Source organism: Opisthocomus hoazin, chromosome 19, assembly GCF_030867145.1.
Source record: "Opisthocomus hoazin isolate bOpiHoa1 chromosome 19, bOpiHoa1.hap1, whole genome shotgun sequence".
NCBI lineage: Eukaryota > Metazoa > Chordata > Aves > Opisthocomiformes > Opisthocomidae > Opisthocomus > Opisthocomus hoazin.
The window spans coordinates 15817842-15836185 of NC_134432.1; the positions used below are offsets into that span (position 1 = coordinate 15817842).

The 18344-nt window shown below is 44.5% G+C and overlaps 1 protein-coding gene across 1 annotated transcript in view; it reads left to right on the forward strand.

Moving 5' to 3' along the window:
* Positions 1-18344, forward strand: part of CNTRL (centriolin) — a 57910-nt gene that overhangs the window by 16416 nt on the left and 23150 nt on the right. The window contains exons 17-28 of the mRNA XM_075439296.1: positions 310-489; positions 2984-3103; positions 4195-4389; positions 6783-6936; positions 7593-7813; positions 8533-8706; positions 9703-9837; positions 10778-10923; positions 11373-11553; positions 12024-12203; positions 14780-14899; positions 15991-16185. Coding sequence (XP_075295411.1) covers positions 310-489; positions 2984-3103; positions 4195-4389; positions 6783-6936; positions 7593-7813; positions 8533-8706; positions 9703-9837; positions 10778-10923; positions 11373-11553; positions 12024-12203; positions 14780-14899; positions 15991-16185 — 2001 coding nt within the window. The remainder of the gene's footprint in view (positions 1-309; positions 490-2983; positions 3104-4194; positions 4390-6782; positions 6937-7592; positions 7814-8532; positions 8707-9702; positions 9838-10777; positions 10924-11372; positions 11554-12023; positions 12204-14779; positions 14900-15990; positions 16186-18344) is intronic.

An 18344-nucleotide genomic window follows, 5' to 3' on the forward strand; every position in this document is an offset into this window, starting at 1 on the left:
TGCTTGTCAGAAACACATTTGACAACTTGCATTAGAGCAGGATGCTGTTACTCGCGATGAGGAATACTAACCAGTATTAGAGTTTTGATTTTCCTGTTGTGCGCAAGTGTATGTCATGTAGTAATTTTCATTATAAAGCAACTGTATAAGTAGGCAAAAGCTTCTGAAGAGGGAAAACTCTTCTGATACAAAGTATGCTGGTAACTGCATTTCCTAAAGAGTTATTTGTATAAATCACTAAAATAGGGTGGCTTTTGGTTGAAAAATTATCTATTTCTGGCTGCTCATTGTAACTTATTTCACTTATAGGTTAAAGCTGAAAACAGGCAGAATAAGAACAAGGTCGATCAGTTAGAGAATGAAATTCAACATTTACATGAAAAAATAAAGAGCATGGAAGAAATTCAGGGCCTTGCTGATCAACAGCTCCAAGAGGCAAATGAAGAGAAAAAGACTATTCTTGCTCAACTGGAAGATTTAGAGAAAAGGGTAGGAATGAGTGAGGACAAGTCCTCGCACTGTGTTTGCTCATGAAAAGATGTAAAAACGTCTGATTTTTTTGGCTTTCTAAGATAGATCAAATACAGGAAGGAACGCAGAGGTTAAATATAACATTTTTATTTTCCTTAAATTTAATTGGTCATCCTTGCTGTAGGTTTTTTTCCCCTGTGTCCTGGGTTTGGCCAGGACAGGGTTAATTTTCACCGGACTCCAGGAAGGGGGACTCCAGGAAGGGGCACAGCCGGGGGTGGGGGCTGACCCCACCTGGCCAAACAAAGCCCGGTATTCCATACCATGTGACGTCACACTGGGTTCTGGTGGGGGGGGGGCGCGGTGTGGCGCGGCGCCAGTGCTGTTCGGGAGAGCGGCTGTCTGGGTCGTACGGTTCGTTGTTGTGTTTTCTCCTTATCTGTATCGTTGTTGTTCCTGTTTCCCTCTGTTTGCTGTTTTGTTAAACTGCCCTTATCCCGACCCACCAGTTTCTGCCTGTTTCTTTTCATTCTCCTCCGCACGCCGGCGGGGGGAGGGGCGGCCGCGTGGCGCTTTTGTTGCCGGCGGCAGCCGAAACCAAAACATTAATTTGGCGCCCAAGCGTGGGGCAGGGATAACGGCAGGGCTGAGCAGCGGGTGTTAAAACTGCTTTCTTAGATTTTGTTAAATTTTGTTATAGGCATTTTTCTGCGTTAGTTAAATAGTCGCCGGTAAAAATGTTGCTGACTTTGTTCAGATGGCTGTGGTTTTTGAACCCTTATTTGCAGTATGTGTTTACTGCCATGCTGTTCATCATCACTGGAAAAAGGATTAAGATGATGATTTTGCTGTACTGTATGATATCGACTTATGATATGGTAACATCACTGTGCATGAAATTAGTCTTGTATTTGCATGCGGCACTGCGGTCATTTCTGTACCTCGGATCCTATGTCTTAGATTTTGTTAATAATCAAACCCAGTCTGTGGGGAAAGCCGAAGGGGATACCTTCCCCCACTCTTTCGCCCCCCCTGTCTTCCTCAGGCTGGTCCTAACTGCTTTTGAGAATTTGGAGTACCCGTGGGATGCTCAGGGCAGCACTCTCCTTTTGTTATGCCTCCTGAACGGGTTCTGGGTTTTGTTTAGGGTTAAGCAAGTCGTTAAGAACATCGTGCAGAGACCTGCCCCGGGGCTGGATAGCTGTGAGTGGCTGGGTGTGTGGGACAGCATGGGCAGATGTCTAGAGCAGTGGGCTCCTGCGGTGTGTTTTAAACTCACCCCTGAACAAATACAGAATCCGGACAATCTGGTAAAATATCTGAAAAAAGTGTGCTGCCACCCTGGGAACTCCAGAGAGACACAGATCACCACAATGTGCTGGGGTCTGGCCCATGCCTACTGAGCCATGTTCAACACTGTTCAGTGCCTTAGAGGGGAAAGGGGGGGAAGCGAAGCGGCAGGCGCTGCAACTGGCGCTGCCCCCCCAGCCGGCCCTGCAGCCCCTCCAGCCCAGCAGGCAGTCGCAGCCCCCCAGACCGGCACCGCTGCTGCCACAGCTGCAGGGTCTGCCTCGGTTTCCCTGGCAGGCACAGCAGCTGCTCCAGCCCCAGCTCCAGCTGCAGGCAGCGTGGCTGAGCCCAATGACCAACCTGTGCCGGTAGCAGTCGCCCCTGTAAAACTAAAGAAAGACGCAAAGAGAGCAGATCGCTCCGGGAGGGATGACGATGAGCCAGGGTCATCGCGGGAGATAGAGACAGAGATCATCACCCGGTCCCTGTCCCTGGGCGAGCTGCGAGACACGCGGAAAGATTTCAGCCGCCACCCTGGCGAGCACATTGTCACCTGGCTGCTGCGGTGCTGGGATAACGGGGCCAGCAGCTTGGAGTTAGAGGGCAAGGAAGCCAAGCAGCTGGGATCCCTGGCCAGGGACGGGGGCATTGACAAGGCCATTGGGAAAAAGGAACAAGTCCTCAGCCTCTGGAGGAGACTTCTCTCAGGGGTGAGGGAGAGATACCCCTTCAGTGATGATTTTGTATGCTATCCTGGCAAGTGGACCAATATGGAAAGGGGTATTCAGTACTTGAGGGAATTAGCTGTGCGGGAGCTGGTTTCTAACGAACCAGATGATGACCAGTTACCCACAGACCCAGATGAAGTCCAGTGCACAGCATCTATGTGGAGGAAGTTTGTGCGGAGCGCACCATCCTCATATGCCAACTCACTGGCAGTAGTAAACTGGAAAGGTAAAGAGGCAGGTAAACTTAAAAGGCCCTTCATGTGATCATTTGTGTTGCATTAATTGTGGGGTTCTTGTCTGAGTCGTCATCCTGTATCTTGCAATGAAGTTGCACTTTGCGATATTCTTGATTCAAAATACACCTTCTGAACTTTTTCTGATGTAAGCTTTGTTTGAAAGTTAATGTCTTTGCCCTGCTCTCTACTGAATTGAAACCTATGTGATAATGATGACACTTAAATGAATGCAACTTACTTTGTTTACTGGTTTATTAGTTAAAGCAGAAGACAATGGAGCTAACCCAAGCTTGCCAGAAGCAGTATGAATTGGAGCAGGATCTGGCGTTGTACAAGATTGATGCAAAATTTGAGCCATTAAATTATTTTCCATCACAGGTAATGATTTTAAAATAATCGATCTTTTCATTGCTGTTTCTCTTGCTTTTGAGCTTGGAAAATAGAACACAACAGTTTTTCTAGAATTCTGATAGATACTGCTTTAGTAAGAGTTATTAGATAGGACATATAACATTTCATTTTAAAACCATAAATCTCACTCAGATTCAGTGTAGTTCAAATCTTGTAATTTAATGTGTTGAATGTTAGTACGCATACCTATACGCATATATTTTAGCTAAGTAGAGTCAGTGAACAAACATTTCATTCTTAGTATTAACCAAACAAACGGTAGTTCTTGCTTCTAGCTTAATTTTGGAGGCCCTTTCACTTGGAGAAATTTCACAAGCCGAAATGTTCTTGAGTTAGATCGTGTTAGAATTTCCGTCCTTTTTCTGTTGTTTTTTTCTCCTTGTAGAGCTAATCTGTCATACTTGTTTAAAAAACCAAAATTGTAGAGATGCGTGAATTAGAGGAGTCTGTGTGAGAAATGTAAAGATCAGTAGTCATTAGCTACAAATGATGTTTTCAAGTTATGTTTGAGTGCAACAATGTAATTGACTGGCAGCAAGAATTAATTTAAAAACGTGTATCAGCATTAAAGTAAAGTTGTATCTTCTGTTTCTTCAAAAACTGTCAGAAATTATTGCTGTTTTTAGTCTTTAAACTTGCCTTAAAATCAATGACCAGGATCTTCCATATTTTAACTTAAGAAGTCATAACTGGGGGAGAGGGGAAGACATTCTAGATAGTTGTCTTTAGACTGCAGGAAGGAATTATACAAGAGACGTTTGAAGTCCTGTTTGAAAACAAAACACTCTAAGATGATTGTCAAAATCTGGCCTTTCTTGGTATGGTAGACGAACGTTATGAAATTTCTAGGTACCACAAGCAAATTGTTTCTTTTTGAGAAAATTGTAGGAGTTTTTGCTATCTTAAGAATATAAAGGAGATTCAAAACAATAAATAGATCATTTTCAGGCAGCCTGTTAGACTAAACTAGCAGTCGGATTTAACTTCTAAAAATGTTGTTGATCGGCTGTGTATTTCCAGTTAAACTATTTTACCCAACCTGCAATTACTGTCTCCAGATATCACAGGCCCAGAAGGAAGATCTTCAACAGCAATTGAGTGAAAAGATACAAACCGTGCATCAGCTACACGAGGCAGCTTTAGAACTGCAAAAGCAAATGGAGAAACAGCAAAGAGAAGCAGCCGAAATCCAGAAAGAGCTTGCAGACGTGCAGAGTTATCTTGCTTCTGTAAATCCTGAAGACCCAAGACATGTGAGTAAAACTGGAATCTGAAGTTTTTATGTGCTGCACGGTTCATGCACTGAGCAATGTAGTAAAGGCTACTTTAACAGATTACCATTCAGTTGTGCCTGTTTCATGGATTATATATTCTTTCACTGTGTATTAATTTCTTTAGCTGTTACCATTTTGAAAAACAGACAATTCCTGACAGTTGAAAGAAAAAAACCACCACTGGACAAAAAAACCAGCTTTGGTAAAACACTTAGGCACCTAATTTTCAATGCGGTTGTTGTACAGCGTGTTGAGAACTAGATCTTGATGCTTTGAGAGCACATGCTGCACAGAGCCTCGGAGATGATTTCTGTGGAAGAAATCCTTAATGCGTCTTTTGTTAGAATCTGGCCTTAAAGAGTTGTAAAGGTCGATGTCACTGCTACAGGCCTATGCTGAAGTCCTGCTTTGTCAGAGAGCTCTTGCATTGGCACAGAAGTCTGTTTGCAAGAGGTTGGCCTAGAAAAACTGGCTGGAGTAGCAGATGTCGCTGACCTGGGCACAGAGGTGACAGCTTCTACTGGTACTCGAGCGTGGAACCGCAGGCAGCCGAAGGCAGCGGCAGCTTTGGCTTTACACCATCATCCAGCATCCTAAAACTGGAATCGACTTTCAATAAGTAGTTCTAATTCTGAAAAGATTCATGCTGCCTTTTGGGGGGCCCGGTGCCGGTCCGCCGCCGCGTGCGGTGCTGCCGTTACCGACAGGCCCGGCGAGGGCGGAGGGACCCGGCCCTGGGCCGGGGCAAAGCCCGGTGCGCCGCTGGCTCTGGCTTTCGTCTCTTCCATCTCCAGGGAAGCAAGACTTTAGATTTCGGAGTGAAGTGTGCTCAGGTACAGCAAATGCTTGTAGAACTTTTAAATTAGAATGAAATTGAATTACTTTATTAACAGTGTTTTAAAAAAGCTTCTGTCTTTTTAAAGGACAGCTTTCCAGGCCAGCTCGATACTTTTAAGTGTGCCAAGAAAGAATTTTTCTGCTTGGCTCCTGTCTTCAGCCGAGGCCTGCAAACGGTTTTAAAACGCGCATATTTGTGTTTCAACAAACTTCCCGCTCGGCTGTTGAGCAGCGGCCGGGCGCTGAGGTGCGGCCGGGCCCTGCCCGCGCGCCGCCCCTGGCTGCCAATCGCGGCTCGGGGAGCGCCGCCGGCGCCGCCCAGCGCAGCCCAGCCGGGAGCGGGAGCGGCCCGGGGCGGCGGGAGGCTCGGCCCGGCTCGGCCCGGCCCGGCCCGGCCCGCGCTGAGGGTACCGGCTCCTTACCCCCCTGAGCTCTGGGCCGGGCGTGGGGCGCTTTGCCAGCGGGACCGCAGGAACCAAGGACAAAGGCGGGTCTGTAAGTGTGGGCGGGCGGGTTCGAGCAGCGCTCCTGGTCCGTTCGGCGGCTGCAGCGAAATGACTCAGCGGCAGCGGCTTGGCTTTTACTGGCGGAGATTTCGCCTGTTGGAAGGCGAACGGTAGTTTGGCTTTGACAGGGTGACAGGTAGAGCTGTACTAATGCGAATGGTAAAAATAACTTCCGGTTTAATGCATTAAAATACAGAAACTATGTTTTTACTCTTGTTACAGAAGCAGCTTCGTAAGTGACTTTTTCCGAGAACTTGTATTTAAAATTTCTACTGCTAGCTTGTTTTTGAGCAGTAAGGAAAAGGTGCTGTTTATCATGGCAGTATAATTCTTGATGTTTTTAAGTTTTCTGGCATTTGGTTTGTTTGTGAGTAATTCCATACCAGTGAGAAGCAGCGCTGTGCTGTGTCGATAGCCAGGTTTTGTGTACAGCTGAACCAATCAGCTAAATTCGTGCTAAATGCATGAAGTCCTGACCAAAGTCTGTGTGAGCTGCAGGTAAGGTGTATTTTCCGGAAACTTTTGAAGTGCTTGAAGTAAGTCTTAGCTGTAAAGTTGGCCTGACTTGCTGGTTGTTGAGAGTATTATCCTTCGGGTGGTGACCTGACATGTTCTAAAGGATCATCTGCTGTGCAAGCAACGCAGGATGACAGGATTAACGCTTCTGGAGAAAATCGTGTTTGTTCTTGACTGAAAGAGGAAATAGTACAACAAAAAGTAAAGGCAGGAAGAAAGGTAGTAGCTGTGAGTAAGAATTTATAAATGCAGGCCTTATTCATCGTGCCTGGGCAAGGGGGAGACAACTAACGATGCTGTTAGTCACACAGATTGCTTGCCAGTCTGGGATTTTTTTGTGGGGCATTAATGAAGAAGAACAACAAACACCCCCCAAGCACCGCAATGTATGCTGCACTTGTGACTTTTACTGCTAGTAGTGAGACACTGCAGAACTCGCCTAAAATACGGATTTGGCTTTTGTAATCTGTATTGACGTTGTCCTACTGTAACTTTTGAACTGTTAATTTACAGGCTCACATGAAAGCTCAAAAAGCGAGTAAAGAACAGCAGTTTGATGTAATGAACAAACATTATAAAAAGCTTGAGAGTCGCCTGGAGGAAATGCTCTCTAGGATTGCTAAGGAAACTGAGGAAATCAAGGACTTGGAGTGGCAGCTCACTGATGGTAAGTTTTTCTTTTTGTCTTAGAGTATTGCTTGTGTTCAGGATAACATGACAATTGAATTGAGGATTCAGTTTTGTTTATCTTTGCTTAAATCAAATACAGAATGTACAGGAAAAGGTTGAAAAACTATTCTTAACTGATCTAAAAAGAGACTGAGTAATTTTTTTGTAGTGTGTTCACCTCGCTTGTGTATGGTTGAGGAAGGCATTTTGCAGGGGCTTTTCTCTTTCTTTTTTTTTTTCCTTCCTTGGCAGGGAAGTTTTGGAAACTGACTTTATTAAGTCAGTGAACTACATTTATGTATGTATTTACTGTATACCTGGTGTATGTGACAGTAAATATCCCAGAAAATAATATGACTATAAAACCTGAAACAAAATTGATTTAGGTGTGAAGGTAGCAGATGTCACTGTAGATGGGGGGCAGGAATGCACAGAGAACTGCAGTTTCTTTTTCACTCTTCCAGTGGTCAGGTTAATATGGTAATACGGGACCCTGTAGCCTCTGAAACACAGCACAGGCATTTTCTGGTTGAGTTCCTTTTACTACGTATTCCAGCAGGTGAAAATCTGAAAGACTTAAGAAAGGCAGGTTTTTTTGTTTTGTAAATGAGTGTGGTGTCTTAACTATCTCAATTTTGTTTTGCATTTCTGCAGGTCAAATAGCAACAAATGAAGCACTGAAACGGGATTTAGAAAGTATTATCATTGGATTACAGCAATACCTGGAAAGCATTAAGTGTCAGGCAAAACAGGCCAATGATGAATGTAAGGAGTTGCAGAAGGATAAAGAATCTTTGCTACAAAGATTGGCAGATCTAGAGGAGGAAAGAAACAACCTGGACATAGTTGCCATGGATGCAGAATGTATGAGAAATGTAAGGCTTAATACTATGTTTCTTCCCCAATTCAGACACCTGAGAATAAACTTAAAAAAAACCAACCAAAACAAACAAACAAAAAAAGCAAATGACCAAATTGGGAATAGCAAAGCACAGTTTCTTGGATAAAATAACTTTTTGATGTGGTAACTTCAATTAGATGTGCCCGCGTACATTAAGAACAGAATTTGGCCTTTAAAACCAGTTGCAAGAGCCATACAGTAACTCTGTATTTTATGGAAGATGTCTCAAAACTTCAGGCTGTACCTTTCAGATGTTGCTAAAAATGTCTTTGCAGTCGATATGATAGTGAATTGCATTAGTGAAAACTGTCTGGACACGAGCTGAGGATGTGCGTGTTACTAGCTTGCGTCTGTCCTATCAGCCAATTACTTAATAAGCTCTCTTAGTATCCTGGTAAGTTTTATGTAAACCTTCATGCCAGGGACAAATGCGTATCACTTTAAGCTACACCTTTCTAATTTGAGTGTAGATTTTTGTCGTCTGTCACAGCAGTAGCAATGACCTGACCTTGTCAGGCAGTAGTAGTGCCACCTAGCTCTAATGTTCTGTGCTTAGGGTCGGTGTCTCCATTTTGATCTGTCTGCTCTCACATTGATAATGAGTTCCTGAGTAGCAGAGGAAGAAAGGCAATGTCCTGTAAGAAATCCTGGCTCTCCTGTGTACGTATTTCTAAAATGAATGTAAAATTCCAGGAAATTGCAATTCTAGAGAGTGCACTCCAAGAGCAGCGAGAAATAAATGAATCACTTAAAGATGCACAAGGGGAGATCACTGCCTATGAGGCTGAACTGGAAACCCAGCTAAGAGAGAGAGACGCTGAAGCCAGTCAGCAGAAAGAAGAATTGGAAAGACTGAAACTGAGCCAGGTAAGAACAGAGCTCTTGTGCTGCCAAAGGGATAATACACCCCTGGACAAGGGACAACCAAACTTTCCTTCATACCACATCTCCAGTGTTGCCTTGCAAATAATTGTTGGTTTAGGTGTGCCCCCAAATGGAAGGTGATATCGGTTAGCTAGGATTTAGCGCTCCGCACTTGAAGCAAGGCACAGATCATGTGGGGACCCTGTAGAGAATATTCACCATATTTAAAGAGAAAATAATACTCTGCATCTTCTTGGAAAGGGATAACTGCGCACACATCAAGGAAATGACACTACAGCAGTCCTGTGAAAAGTAGCAGGTGGAAGACAAAGTTTGCCTTTGCTGTTTATAGTAGAAATTGAGTTTTATAGCAAATACTTTTTTTTTTTTTTTTTTTAATTTTGTAATGTATTAGAAAGCAGTAGCTTTCTGCGGGGAAAGAACGATGTGTGCTTTAATTTGCACAGTCCATTTTATCTTAGTGTTGGGGATCCTCATTTGGATTTGTGGATGATGATGATGTGCGGTAACTAGTATCTTCGTTCAGTTTCCATTCTTCAGAAATCAACGTGGTGGGTTTTTTGCACGATGTATTCCAAGTGCACGTTCCAGATTGCAGGCAGAAATGAAAATGCAAAACAGTAAAGCATGGTGTTCTGTCCCCAACCCCTCTCTTAGTTTTGATGTTTCAGGAAAAACTTGAAAGCTGTCTGTAGAACACTGATAAATCTGTCAGTTACCTGGTGGGTAGGACATGCTCATGCCAGGTCTAGATCAGAATTTACAGGACCAGCCATGATGATGATGTTTTAGGAAATACACCTGTTGCGTGTGTATGGTGATGGGTTGATCTGGGATGGCTGGGGTTGTTTTGTTGGGGTTTTTTGAGGAGGTGTTGCCATATTGTTACTGTTCTAAGAAATACAGCTGTTGCGTATTTGGGTGACAGGTTGGGCTTGGGAGTGGGGATATTAATCTGAAGGTTTTTTGTGTTTGTAGATTAAACTGTCAGCCCTGCAAGCTGCACTTGAAAAAGACAGGCAAGCACTAGAGAATGCTCTAACCAAAGCACAATTAGCAGAAGAGAAAGAACAACAAAATTACAAGCTTCTTTCTCAGTTGGAACAATTGCAGGTGAAGTACTTGTTGCCTTTAAAAAGCTACCTGATAAGCAGTATCTTTCCCTACTCCCCCAACGGAAAGTGATAAGAATTTTAAAGGATTCTGTATGTATCTTGTTTTGAAGTTAAGTTGTATTTATGACTTTGACTGACTTTTGTTTTCTTGTCCAGAAGCATTACACCATGGTCTGTTATCTGACTATTTTAGATATTTAGATTGACCTTTGAAATATTTTCAGAGCTGCTTGGATAATAGTGGTCATTGTGAGAAGGCTGGGTTCAGTCCGTCTTTGTATCCATCAGATCCGTTTTTCCTATCTCACTTACTCCTCAGAGGATACAATGACCACCAGAATAGAATAGAGTAGTTCATTTGGAAGGGACCTACAACAAACATCTAGTCCATTTGCCTGACCACTTCAGGAGGAGTTTATAAATGATCCTCACCAGACATTAGCACTATCATTTTTGCTGCAGCTTGCCAATGTGCAGAGAAGAGTTCAGGACCGTTGGGGCCAGGACAAGTGTGACTCCATGGTCTGGTGGCTGGGACAGTGTCTGCAAGTGTTCTGTCCTCTGTTACGGACAGATAGAGTGACAGGCTTCTGTAGGCTAGTGGGCTTTGCTTATGTAAAGACAGTACTTAGTTGAAGGAAAGGATAGGATCACTTTTGATCTAGCTTTAAAATACGCTTTTCAACATAAAGGAAACTGAAAGGCAAAGATTGATTGGGGTGTTCTTGGTTTGTTGTTGATACTGGTTCAGGCCACACTGAAAAAAATGTTTGGACTCTTTATTTAAGAAACAAAAAATGCCCAATGCCCCCAAAAAACCAACAACAAAAGCCCCAAAACATATCTCAGTATTAAAATTCTAGCTTCTGTCATTTGTGCATTTGTTTGCTTATGGTTGTGCAGGTGGTTTTTTTATCTGTTTGGTTTGGGTTTTTTAGGGAGACAATAATCTCCTGAAACGACAGCTTGAAGGTCATCAGAATCAGCTAAAGAGAGTGGTTGATAACTTAATTCATCCTGAGGAAGTCTTAGTTCGTGTAAATGAACTCAAGCAAAACCTTCAGACAGGAGCTGGAGAGATTAAGTGAGTAAAATAAAAGCACAAGCAGTGTTAGATTTGTGCACGTGTGATTGGTAAGCACGTGAGAGCAACAAGATATATGTGCTGCATCCTACTGAGCGCAACTTGGGGCAGTTCAGACATGAAGTTCAGCACCCTGTGGTTGTTAAGAGGGACCCTCGCCTGAGCTCAGTGATTATATTACTGAGGGATTCACTGCAAGGGACAGGACAAACTCTTTCCCGCTCTTTGTCCCCAGCAGAGGAGTGGTAATAACGACAGAATGGTATAGGTAAAGTCAGGGCGAAGGTCGGTCTGTGCAGTGTAACGTGTTCAGTGCTGCACCTGAATTCATTTATGTTGGATGTCTTAAACTTGAATTATTGTATTAGGCTTCATTATTTCAGTATCTGGTATCACAATTAAAAAATCACTGTTTTTCTGTCTTGGAACCTGGATTGTTTCTCTTTCAGATGTCAGAATTCAGCTGATGTTTTAGGGAAAAGCCTTGCAAATCTGCAGAAAGAATTTAATGACATCCTTGCTGATGCTAAGAGAGAAAAAGAGGAAGCGTGGGCTAGACAGAGACAATTGCAGGAAGAAATGGTATCCCAGCAGGAAAAACTGGAAGAAGTAGAGGAGAATTATAGACAGGCATGTATCAAAACAACAAAAGCAAGAGTAAGACAATTTCAGCTTAGTCTAAAACACTGTAACTTGCAGCTGGAAGATCAAGTTTCACTAGGATGTGGCTCTCCTACCCTCCATTTCCAGAGAAGTATAATCTTACTGAAAGTAGACAAATTGAATTCATTTGCTTGTCAGAAACACATTTGACAACTTGCATTAGAGCAGGGTGCTGTTACTCGCGATGAGGAATACTAACCAGTATTAGAGTTTTGATTTTCCTGTTGTGCGCAAGTGTATGTCATGTAGTAATTTTCATTATAAAGCAACTGTATAAGTAGGTAAAAGCTTCTGAAGAGGGAAAACTCTTCTGATACAAAGTATGCTGGTAACTGCATTTCCTAAAGAGTTATTTGTATAAATCACTAAAATAGGGTGGCTTTTGGTTGAAAAATTATCTATTTCTGGCTGCTCATTGTAACTTATTTCACTTATAGGTTAAAGCTGAAAACAGGCAGAATAAGAACAAGGTCGATCAGTTAGAGAATGAAATTCAACATTTACATGAAAAAATAAAGAGCATGGAAGAAATTCAGGGCCTTGCTGATCAACAGCTCCAAGAGGCAAATGAAGAGAAAAAGACTATTCTTGCTCAACTGGAAGATTTAGAGAAAAGGGTAGGAATGAGTGAGGACAAGTCCTCGCACTGTGTTTGCTCATGAAAAGATGTAAAAACGTCTGATTTTTTTGGCTTTCTAAGATAGATCAAATACAGGAAGGAACGCAGAGGTTAAATATAACATTTTTATTTTCCTTAAATTTAATTGGTCGTCCTTGCTGTAGGTTTTTTTCCCCTGTGTCCTGGGTTTGGCCAGGACAGGGTTAATTTTCACCGGACTCCAGGAAGGGGGACTCCAGGAAGGGGCACAGCCGGGGGTGGGGGCTGACCCCACCTGGCCAAACAAAGCCCGGTATTCCATACCATGTGACGTCACACTGCTGGGGCACAGCCGGGGGGTGGGGGCTGACCCCACCTGGCCAAACAAAGCCCGGTATTCCATACCATGTGACGTCACACTGGGTTCTGGTGGGGGGGGGGGGGCGGTGTGGCGCGGCGCCAGTGCTGTTCGGGAGAGCGGCTGTCTGGGTCGTACGGTTCGTTGTTGTGTTTTCTCCTTATCTGTATCGTTGTTGTTCCTGTTTCCCTCTGTTTGCTGTTTTGTTAAACTGCCCTTATCCCGACCCACCAGTTTCTGCCTGTTTCTTTTCATTCTCCTCCGCACGCCGGCGGGGGGAGGGGCGGCCGCGTGGCGCTTTTGTTGCCGGCGGCAGCCGAAACCAAAACATTAATTTGGCGCCCAAGCGTGGGGCAGGGATAACGGCAGGGCTGAGCAGCGGGTGTTAAAACTGCTTTCTTAGATTTTGTTAAATTTTGTTATAGGCATTTTTCTGCGTTAGTTAAATAGTCGCCGGTAAAAATGTTGCTGACTTTGTTCAGATGGCTGTGGTTTTTGAACCCTTATTTGCAGTATGTGTTTACTGCCATGCTGTTCATCATCACTGGAAAAAGGATTAAGATGATGATTTTGCTGTACTGTATGATATCGACTTATGATATGATAACATCACTGTGCATGAAATTAGTCTTGTATTTGCATGCGGCACTGCGGTCATTTCTGTACCTCGGATCCTATGTCTTAGATTTTGTTAATAATCAAACCCAGTCTGTGGGGAAAGCCGAAGGGGATACCTTCCCCCACTCTTTCGCCCCCCCTGTCTTCCTCAGGCTGGTCCTAACTGCTTTTGAGAATTTGGAGTACCCGTGGGATGCTCAGGGCAGCACTCTCCTTTTGTTATGCCTCCTGAACGGGTTCTGGGTTTTGTTTAGGGTTAAGCAAGTCGTTAAGAACATCGTGCAGAGACCTGCCCCGGGGCTGGATAGCTGTGAGTGGCTGGGTGTGTGGGACAGCATGGGCAGATGTCTAGAGCAGTGGGCTCCTGCGGTGTGTTTTAAACTCACCCCTGAACAAATACAGAATCCGGACAATCTGGTAAAATATCTGAAAAAAGCGTGCTGCCACCCTGGGAACTCCAGAGAGACACAGATCACCACAATGTGCTGGGGTCTGGCCCATGCCTACCGAGCCATGTTCAACACTGTTCAGTGCCTTAGAGGGGAAAGGGGGGGAAGCGAAGCGGCAGGCGCTGCAACTGGCGCTGCCCCCCCAGCCGGCCCTGCAGCCCCTCCAGCCCAGCAGGCAGTCGCAGCCCCCCAGACCGGCACCGCTGCTGCCACAGCTGCAGGGTCTGCCTCGGTTTCCCTGGCAGGCACAGCAGCTGCTCCAGCCCCAGCTCCAGCTGCAGGCAGCGTGGCTGAGCCCAATGACCAACCTGTGCCGGTAGCAGTCGCCCCTGTAAAACTAAAGAAAGACGCAAAGAGAGCAGATCGCTCCGGGAGGGATGACGATGAGCCAGGGTCATCGCGGGAGATAGAGACAGAGATCATCACCCGGTCCCTGTCCCTGGGCGAGCTGCGAGACACGCGGAAAGATTTCAGCCGCCACCCTGGCGAGCACATTGTCACCTGGCTGCTGCGGTGCTGGGATAACGGGGCCAGCAGCTTGGAGTTAGAGGGCAAGGAAGCCAAGCAGCTGGGATCCCTGGCCAGGGACGGGGGCATTGACAAGGCCATTGGGAAAAAGGAACAAGTCCTCAGCCTCTGGAGGAGACTTCTCTCAGGGGTGAGGGAGAGATACCCCTTCAGTGATGATTTTGTATGCTATCCTGGCAAGTGGACCAATATGGAAAGGGGTATTCAGTACTTGAGGGAATTAGCTGTGCGGGAGCTGGTTTCTAACGAACCAGATGATGACCAGTTACCCACAGACCCAGATGAAGTCCAGTGCACAGCATCTATGTGGAGGAAGTTTGTGCGGAGCGCACCATCCTCATGTGCCAACTCACTGGCAGTAGTAAACTGGAAAGGTAAAGAGGCAGGTAAACTTAAAAGGCCCTTCATGTGATCATTTGTGTTGCATTAATTGTGGGGTTCTTGTCTGAGTCGTCATCCTGTATCTTGCAATGAAGTTGCACTTTGCGATATTCTTGATTCAAAATACACCTTCTGAACTTTTTCTGATGTAAGCTTTGTTTGAAAGTTAATGTCTTTGCCCTGCTCTCTACTGAATTGAAACCTATGTGATAATGATGACACTTAAATGAATGCAACTTACTTTGTTTACTGGTTTATTAGTTAAAGCAGAAGACAATGGAGCTAACCCAAGCTTGCCAGAAGCAGTATGAATTGGAGCAGGATCTGGCGTTGTACAAGATTGATGCAAAATTTGAGCCATTAAATTATTTTCCATCACAGGTAATGATTTTAAAATAATCGATCTTTTCATTGCTGTTTCTCTTGCTTTTGAGCTTGGAAAATAGAACACAACAGTTTTTCTAGAATTCTGATAGATACTGCTTTAGTAAGAGTTATTAGATAGGACATATAACATTTCATTTTAAAACCATAAGTCTCACTCAGATTCAGTGTAGTTCAAATCTTGTAATTTAATGTGTTGAATGTTAGTACGCATACCTATACGCATATATTTTAGCTAAGTAGAGTCAGTGAACAAACATTTCATTCTTAGTATTAACCAAACAAACGGTAGTTCTTGCTTCTAGCTTAATTTTGGAGGCCCTTTCACTTGGAGAAATTTCACAAGCCGAAATGTTCTTGAGTTAGATCGTGTTAGAATTTCCGTCCTTTTTCTGTTGTTTTTTTCTCCTTGTAGAGCTAATCTGTCATACTTGTTTAAAAAACCAAAATTGTAGAGATGCGTGAATTAGAGGAGTCTGTGTGAGAAATGTAAAGATCAGTAGTCATTAGCTACAAATGATGTTTTCAAGTTATGTTTGAGTGCAACAATGTAATTGACTGGCAGCAAGAATTAATTTAAAAACGTGTATCAGCATTAAAGTAAAGTTGTATCTTCTGTTTCTTCAAAAACTGTCAGAAATTATTGCTGTTTTTAGTCTTTAAACTTGCCTTAAAATCAATGACCAGGATCTTCCATATTTTAACTTAAGAAGTCATAACTGGGGGAGAGGGGAAGACATTCTAGATAGTTGTCTTTAGACTGCAGGAAGGAATTATACAAGAGACGTTTGAAGTCCTGTTTGAAAACAAAACACTCTAAGATGATTGTCAAAATCTGGCCTTTCTTGGTATGGTAGACGAACGTTATGAAATTTCTAGGTACCACAAGCAAATTGTTTCTTTTTGAGAAAATTGTAGGAGTTTTTGCTATCTTAAGAATATAAAGGAGATTCAAAACAATAAATAGATCATTTTCAGGCAGCCTGTTAGACTAAACTAGCAGTCGGATTTAACTTCTAAAAATGTTGTTGATCGGCTGTGTATTTCCAGTTAAACTATTTTACCCAACCTGCAATTACTGTCTCCAGATATCACAGGCCCAGAAGGAAGATCTTCAACAGCAATTGAGTGAAAAGATACAAACCGTGCATCAGCTACACGAGGCAGCTTTAGAACTGCAAAAGCAAATGGAGAAACAGCAAAGAGAAGCAGCCGAAATCCAGAAAGAGCTTGCAGACGTGCAGAGTTATCTTGCTTCTGTAAATCCTGAAGACCCAAGACATGTGAGTAAAACTGGAATCTGAAGTTTTTATGTGCTGCACGGTTCATGCACTGAGCAATGTAGTAAAGGCTACTTTAACAGATTACCATTCAGTTGTGCCTATTTCGTGGATTATATATTCTTTCACTGTGTATTAATTTCTTTAGCTGTTACCATTTTGAAAAACAGACAATTCCTGACAGTTGAAAGAAAAAAACCACCACTGAACAAAAAAACCAGCTTTGGTAAAACACTTAGGCACCTAATTTTCAATGCGGTTGTTGTACAGCGTGTTGAGAACTAGATCTTGATGCTTTGAGAGCACATGCTGCACAGAGCCTCGGAGATGATTTCTGTGGAAGAAATCCTTAATGCGTCTTTTGTTAGAATCTGGCCTTAAAGAGTTGTAAAGGTCGATGTCACTGCTACAGGCCTATGCTGAAGTCCTGCTTTGTCAGAGAGCTCTTGCATTGGCACAGAAGTCTGTTTGCAAGAGGTTGGCCTAGAAAAACTGGCTGGAGTAGCAGATGTCGCTGACCTGGGCACAGAGGTGACAGCTTCTACTGGTACTCGAGCGTGGAACCGCAGGCAGCCGAAGGCAGCGGCAGCTTTGGCTTTACACCATCATCCAGCATCCTAAAACTGGAATCGACTTTCAATAAGTAGTTCTAATTCTGAAAAGATTCATGCTGCCTTTTGGTGGGCCCGGTGCCGGTCCGCCGCCGCGTGCGGTGCTGCCGTTACCGACAGGCCCGGCGAGGGCGGAGGGACCCGGCCCTGGGCCGGGGCAAAGCCCGGTGCGCCGCTGGCTCTGGCTTTCGTCTCTTCCATCTCCAGGGAAGCAAGACTTTAGATTTCGGAGTGAAGTGTGCTCAGGTACAGCAAATGCTTGTAGAACTTTTAAATTAGAATGAAATTGAATTACTTTATTAACAGTGTTTTAAAAAAGCTTCTGTCTTTTTAAAGGACAGCTTTCCAGGCCAGCTCGATACTTTTAAGTGTGCCAAGAAAGAATTTTTCTGCTTGGCTCCTGTCTTCAGCCGAGGCCTGCAAACGGTTTTAAAACGCGCATATTTGTGTTTCAACAAACTTCCCGCTCGGCTGTTGAGCAGCGGCCGGGCGCTGAGGTGCGGCCGGGCCCTGCCCGCGCGCCGCCCCTGGCTGCCAATCGCGGCTCGGGGAGCGCCGCCGGCGCCGCCCAGCGCAGCCCAGCCGGGAGCGGGAGCGGCCCGGGGCGGCGGGAGGCTCGGCCCGGCCCGGCCCGGCCCGGCCCGCGCTGAGGGTACCGGCTCCTTACCCCCCTGAGCTCTGGGCCGGGCGTGGGGCGCTTTGCCAGCGGGACCGCAGGAACCAAGGACAAAGGCGGGTCTGTAAGTGTGGGCGGGCGGGTTCGAGCAGCGCTCCTGGTCCGTTCGGCGGCTGCAGCGAAATGACTCAGCGGCAGCGGCTTGGCTTTTACTGGCGGAGATTTCGCCTGTTGGAAGGCGAACGGTAGTTTGGCTTTGACAGGGTGACAGGTAGAGCTGTACTAATGCGAATGGTAAAAATAACTTCCGGTTTAATGCATTAAAATACAGAAACTATGTTTTTACTCTTGTTACAGAAGCAGCTTCGTAAGTGACTTTTTCCGAGAACTTGTATTTAAAATTTCTACTGCTAGCTTGTTTTTGAGCAGTAAGGAAAAGGTGCTGTTTATCATGGCAGTATAATTCTTGATGTTTTTAAGTTTTCTGGCATTTGGTTTGTTTGTGAGTAATTCCATACCAGTGAGAAGCAGCGCTGTGCTGTGTCGATAGCCAGGTTTTGTGTACAGCTGAACCAATCAGCTAAATTCGTGCTAAATGCATGAAGTCCTGACCAAAGTCTGTGTGAGCTGCAGGTAAGGTGTATTTTCCGGAAACTTTTGAAGTGCTTGAAGTAAGTCTTAGCTGTAAAGTTGGCCTGACTTGCTGGTTGTTGAGAGTATTTTCCTTCGGGTGGTGACCTGACATGTTCTAAAGGATCATCTGCTGTGCAAGCAACGCAGGATGACAGGATTAACGCTTCTGGAGAAAATCGTGTTTGTTCTTGACTGAAAGAGGAAATAGTACAACAAAAAGTAAAGGCAGGAAGAAAGGTAGTAGCTGTGAGTAAGAATTTATAAATGCAGGCCTTATTCATCGTGCCTGGGCAAGGGGGAGA